The sequence below is a fragment of the Dromiciops gliroides genome, chromosome 4, assembly GCF_019393635.1.
Source record: "Dromiciops gliroides isolate mDroGli1 chromosome 4, mDroGli1.pri, whole genome shotgun sequence".
NCBI classification, from domain to species: Eukaryota; Metazoa; Chordata; class Mammalia; order Microbiotheria; family Microbiotheriidae; genus Dromiciops; species Dromiciops gliroides.
Genome location: NC_057864.1, coordinates 230550149 through 230556851, shown reverse-complemented (window position 1 = coordinate 230556851; position 6703 = coordinate 230550149). Strand labels below are relative to the sequence as shown.

General features: G+C 40.3%; 1 protein-coding gene across 1 annotated transcript; it reads right to left on the bottom strand.

The window, feature by feature from the left end:
- Positions 1–3885: 3885 nt before the first annotated feature.
- LOC122754892 (olfactory receptor 6M1-like) lies at positions 3886–4842 on the bottom strand. Its single transcript, XM_044003329.1, has one exon. It carries the CDS (start codon positions 4840–4842, stop codon positions 3886–3888), a length of 957 nt encoding a protein of 318 aa, XP_043859264.1.
- Positions 4843–6703: the final 1861 nt, after the last annotated feature.

Here is a 6703-nt window from a genome sequence, read left to right as displayed (position 1 = left end):
GATAAGCACCGGCCCTGGATTCAGGAGTACCTGAGTTCAAATCCAGCCTCAGACACTTGACACTTACTTAGCTGTGTGACCCTGGGCACTAAAAAAAAAAAGTATATAATAAATTTTACACATTACTATCAATAGTCTCTACTTATCTGTACTTCCTTTTGAATTTGGTTCTGTTCTCTTCTGTATATTTAAAATGTAATGAATATGCTGTGGTTCTCTTTTCTAACACACTTTGGAGTTCTAGGGTAACCTGAAAATTTGGCATATCTCTCCTCTACTGCTATCAGCTTCAAAACCCACCAATTGATCCTCTCCATTGTTAGGCAATGTTGCTGTTGTTGTTCAGTGATGTCTGACTCTTCATGATTCCATTTGGGGTTTTCTTGGCTGAGATAATAGAGTGGTTTGCCATTTCCTTCTCCAGTTCATTTTGTAGATGAGGGAACTGAGCCACACGTAGGGTGAAGTGACTTGCCCAGGGCCGACAGAACTAATAAATGTCTGAGACCAGATTTGAACTAAGGAAGATGAGTTTTCCCTGACTCCAGGCCAGCTTCCATTGTACCACCTACCTCCTGCAAAGCAATAGAGAGTAATATACCAGTTCACTTAAGCACTTGATATCAATTACCTTTTAAATTTGGATATTTTTACTTCAAAGATAAAGCAAGAATAATTTTACAAGCATTCCCTCTCCACCCCCACCCTCCCTGATACTGAAATGAAGACTGCTGTGCTGGCTCGGTCATGTGCACCACATGCAAGACAGGCACATTCCTAAAGACCTACTCTATGGCGAGTTAGCCTCAGGCCAAAGACCTGCTGGACGCCCCCCAGCTTTGCCACAGAAATGTATGCAAGTGATACTTGAGGGCTCTGGGAATAGACATTTGCAACTGGGAAGAAATGGCCGAGGACCTCGCCCGATGGAATTTCACAGTACTCAGGAGCAGCTTGCGCGCAGCTGAAAATGGGCCTTCAAGCTTGAGAGGAAAGAAAAAACAAATGAGACGAAGGAACGAAAGGGCAACAGAGAGCACAAGTTTTCCGATATCCTCCTTGCGGCAAGGAGCTGCAGCTCCCGTATCGGACTGCTTAGCCACACTATGGCCGTGGCTCTTCAAGGCACTGATCCATGGTCATCCACAACTGGTGTGAAGCCTACCACCACCCTCCCTGTCCAGCATCTTATATATATGTTCTCTTTTATTGTATCTCAGTCTTGAGGCTTACTCTTAGCATAGTTCCTATAGAACATTGATCCACAAAGTGCTACATCCAGATTTGTCCTGCTACATAATTCCTTTTCTCAGCTACTGTTGGACTGAATCCAGAAAGTCACTCTTTTTTTTAATGACTAAAAAACCAATTTTTTATTTTTTTAGAGCAAAATATGCCTATAAAATTCTTTTCAACAAAGCGTCATACCCATTCATACATGTCACTCTTAAAGTTTATTTTTTGTTCCTCAAGGCATTATTATTGTGATAGCTGCAAATCTGTACCCTGGAATGGCTGGGCACATTTCACCTGAACATTTAAAACTTGCAAAATGGGACAATCCATTCTTTTTACTTAGAAAGAAAAAGAACAAAGAGGCCAAGTACTGCAGTAACTAGAAATTTGGAAAAAACTACCATCTCCTTCACTCTCACCAACTTTGTCCTGCTCCACATGTAGGTTTAGGACATAGATCTTCATCAATAAGTAGAGGACCCTATATCAGTGAGCTTTGGGACTGGGATTATACTTAATCTGTTCTAGGCACTGTGAATAATGTTGGAGATACAAATGCAGGCCAAGAGAAAGCTAGTCTCTGCCCCTAAGAAGTTTATATTCTAGTGGGTGGAAGACAACACACGAGAGACCTAAAACATTAGAATGAGGGTGGAGATAGGGAGAGGAAAGAAAGTACCTGGCATGGGGGTATGGTTTTGTGGTCAAGAAACCAAGTACAAGGCTGGGAGGGGAATTAAGGTTAGCCTGGGTTCCTCCACAAAATGTAGACTCCAGGAGGAACTCACCAATGAGAAATGGGTAGGAAGTCTCGTGTTGAGGCTCCAGTTGCTAAAGGGAGTTCTAAGAAGAAACAGGATCATTTGGAAGTCTGGGAGCCAGGAACTAGGCCAGAAGTAAAGAGCAAAAAAGCTGCAGGTCCACCCCTACTCTGTGGCTCTGGACTGAATACAAGATATCGCATTGCATTACAGAAATGAATTTGCACACACAGGTCACTTGACTATGGAAAAGACTGTTTTCTTCTGATCACAACTTGGTCTGGTATTTTTTCTTAAATGAAGTCATGTATATAAAGTCATGGATACTATTCATAGTCATAAGCATCTCAATTACACTAAAGTACTGTATAACTTTGAGGCATTCTTTTCCTTATAGCTTTTTTGTGTACCTCTTTTACCATTTGGCCTAGTCTGTTTTTTAAGATGTTTTTTTTTTCTTTCAGTATTTTATTTGTGTGTCTCCTTTATCAAGCTGTTGACTTTTTTTTCATGGTTTTCTTACATCACTCTCATTTCCCTTTCCAGTTTTTCCTCTACCTCTCTTATTTTATTTCAAAATCCTTTTTGAGTTTCTTCTATGCCTGAGACCAACTCATATTTTTTCTTGGAAGCTTTGGATGTAGGAGCTTTGGCTTTGTTATCTTCTTCTGAGGGTATATTTTGATTTTCCTAGTCTTTCTATGGTCAGAATTTTTTCTGACCAGCCTATTTCTTGACTTTTAACTCTTTGTTAAAGTGAGGCACTGCTTCCATGGTGGTAGACTCACTGCCCCAAGCTTCAGGGGTTTGAGCAGCTCTTCTCTGAGATACTTCTAGGAATCTGTAAGTACTAAGTTCTTCCAAGGTGTATGATTTAAGGAGAGGTATGTTTAGTACTCTCCTGGCCTGTGCTTTGGTCTGTAAGCAACCACAGGCCTGCTTTTCTGCCCTGGAACTATGAACAGAATCCTGCTCCACTGTGGCTGCAAGCTTTGGTGTGCTTGTGTTCCTCCCCTATCTGGGACACTGCCACTCAAGACCTGTGACCTGGATCCAAGTGTGGGCTAATAAACAACAGAGTCCTGCCCCAGTGTGTTAGCAAAGAGATCCTTGTAATCTCCTTTGGCCAATTGATTTGACCCCCTTATTATCTGTGGGCTAAGATTTCCAGGAAGCAGTTGGCTACTGCTGTTGATTCAGAGGCTCCAGAGGCCTCCTTCTGGTTGCTAGGGTAGGTCTACACTTATGCTTCCTGTGTTGGACTGTTCTCTCCATTCTCTCCCTGGTACAAAAGACCTTTTCTTTTGACTTTCTAAGTTGTTTTTGGCTAGAAAATTATTTCACCCTGTCTTTTTGTGCTCCAAGGTATTGTCTCATGGCATTATTTGAAGGTATTTGGAGGGTTCTTGGAGAAAGCTCAGGCAAGTCACTGCCTGTCCTCTACAATCTTGGCTCCTATCCCTACTATATAAGTTGTTTTTTTTTTTGTTTGTTTGTTTTTGTGGGGCAATGGGGGTTAAGTGACTTGCCCAGGGTCACACAGCTAGTATATAAGTTTGGATACATGTTCAGTTCACTAAAATACATGTTAAGAGTTTACTATATATAGAGCACTGGGCTGGGTTCTGGATACATATTAACATCCAGAAAAGTGGTATTCTTGAACTCCAAGATATTATTCCTATTTCACAACTTTGTGTCTGTTTCCTCACTGGTAAAATGATAGTATAGCATTAGATGTTCTCTATGGTCTTTTCCAGCTGGAACATTCTAACATTTGAATTATTATCAGGATGCTGATCATGCCCCATTTCTATATCTGGCTGGACATTATATTTCAGAGGCAAGTTTGTCGATGTCCAGGAATAGAATAGCGATCAACAGCAAATCAATTTAACTTTAGGCCCTTTAGGAAGGTCTGGATCTTTCCTGATGTATCCTTTAATGCCTCTTTCATTGTTTCATTCCTCAGACTGAAGATGAAGGGGTTCAGTAGGGGTGTTACAATGCTTGAGAGGACAAAGAGGATTTTATTAAAATGAAGGTTACTTTTCTGTGAGGGACGAACATAGACAAAGATGGAGATTCCATAACCTAAGGATACCACAGTGAAATGTGAGGCACAAGTGGCAAATGCTTTGCGTTGACCTTGACCTGAGGGTATCTTCAGAATTGTGGAAATAATGTAGGCATAGGAAACCACAGTTAGTGTTAGTGAGCTAATGAGTAGTACAAGAGAACTGAGGAAGTCCAACAGTTCAATAGCTCTGATGTCAACACATGCAAGGTGTAGTAGGGGAGCACTATCACAGAAGAAGTGGTCAATCACATTGGGTCCACAATATGGCAGCCCTCCCTTAAGGATAGTAGATGGGAGGATGAGCAGAAAACTACCTAACCAGGATAGGATGACAAGACGAACACAGAGTGGATGGGTCATGATAGTGGGATATTGAAGGGGACTACAGATGGCAATATAGCGATCATAAGACATGACAGCAAAAAGGATAAACTCAGTACATCCAGAAAGGAAGTAGAAATAAAATTGTGAGAAGCATCCAGCAAAGGAGATAGTTTTTTTCTCAGATAGAAAATCAACCAGCATCTTAGGAACAGCACAGGTTGTGGTTAAGATTTCACTGAAGGAAAGGTGGCTGAGGAAGAAATACATAGGTGAATGCAGTCTATGATCTACCCAGATCAGTGTGATGATGAGGAAGTTGCCTAAAACAGTCACCAAATAGGCCAATAAAAATAGTAGGAAGAGGAGGCCACTCAGGGCTGGAGTAGTGGGGATTCCTACAAGGATGATCTCTGTCACCATTGTCCAATTCCTCTTCTCCATATTGCCCTTGATCTCCCCTGCTGAGACAGTCACAGAAGAAAAAGCAGGCAGATGAACTGAACACCATCCATCAGAGAATCCTTAGGTAAGAATGGAGCAGGAGAGGGCATCTCATTAATCAAGCAAGCTATGTGCAAAGCACTATACTAAGATCTTGGGATATAAAGAATAAAGCAAAATTTTCCCTGCCATCAAGGAACTTACATTCTTATAGGAAAGGCAATATGTATGTATATTAATATAATGCCTTTCTTCTTCTATGTAACCAACATTTTACTCTACTATCTTTCATTAAAAAGATTCCAATCAAGATAAGAGCACATATTTACTTTTCAGCAACAGCTCCTTTATAACATGTCCACACAGTCTGTCAATGTTACTGTTATGCTGGTTAGCTCCATTTCTAAATCACTATAACCAGGGAATGGCTCAAACTACTAATGGTGGAATATCTGATCCATTATTATGTAAGGGCCAAATTTAGTATGAGAAGAGTTAATTGGGCAGCTCGCCTTAATATTGAAGTAAGTAAAGAAACAGCCTCTTTAAAAAACAAAACATGTTTATTATTGGGAACAAATTTAAAACAATATCTGAATCACACAAGTGAGATTAATAGAACTAGAAACAATGTATAAATCTCTGGGGAAAAAGGCCCCAGGCACCCAAACCTGCCTCCAGCTCAGCTAGCTCCAAAGAGCTAGCTTTTCCTCAAAAAACACACAAACTCACCAACACTTAAAATCTGTAGCTTTAAGGAGAATCAGCTGTACAGTCTCTTCTGTTTTTGTCAGAAGGTCAAACACCAGCAGCTCCTCTAAATGTCTGCCTTCCTTCCCCATTTCCCTCAGAACCCTCTCTATCTGCCTTTATTCCTAACTCTTTCTCACTCCCCCTAACCGAATCTCAACTGTATCTAACTGACTTTTCCACAGGAAGGGGAGGGGCGGTTCTTAGTCATGCCAAGTCTCTGCTCAGCACACCCACATGGGCTGGCCCCATTATAATCTAGCCAGAACCACGTGGGCATGGAAAAGCTATTAGAGAAAGGCTAGTTATTTCGTTCAATATTTTGACTCAATAAATGTTCCCTGTGGCTAGAGTTCCTCTTGTTTGTTCAATTATCTCTCAAAGTACACGCCCATCCTCTCTTAGGCTTTTAAGCTTACATTTTTTTTCAGTCTGACCATAATGAAGCATAGATAGGGTTATGAAAACCCCAAATCACAATTAATTCCTTACAATTAGGTAAAACAATTAGTAAACTGTTAATTCATTGAGGGCCAGGACTATTTTGTTGGGTTTTTTTTTAATCCCCTAACATCTTTCTTAATAGTTGGTGTATAATAAATGCTTGATAAATTTGGTTTAATTGAATCACTACCTACCTTACAAGGTTATTGTAATGAACATGCTTTATAAAAAACACTATCATTACTATTAGTAATGGGCATATTTTTGCTTTTGAAAAAGCCATTGCATCATATTTTTATATTAGATTAGTTATTTTTGCTCTGATATTTTCAGGTCTCTTTTTTTTTTTTAGTGAGGCAATTGGGGTTAAGTGACTTGCCCAGGGTCACACAGCTAGTAAGTGTTAAGTGTCTGAGGCCGGATTTGAACTCAGGTCCTCCTGACTCCAGGGCTGGTGCTTTATCCACTGTGCCACCTAGCTGCCCTGCTTTGATATTTTCATTTCAGTTTTCCATGTCAAACCATTTTTGGAGAACATAATACACTACACTACAACAATTGTCCGAAGATAAAATATATGAGGTCATCTTAGGTATTGACATGTGGGTCAGAACATTAGAATGAATTTACAAGTATATATGTATATGTACATGTGTATGGCTATATC

Bases quoted from the DNA above. Each gene is read 5' to 3' on its own strand.
- LOC122754892 (XM_044003329.1), bottom strand. From the start codon at position 4,842: ATGGAGAAGAGGAATTGGACAATGGTGACAGAGATCATCCTTGTAGGA.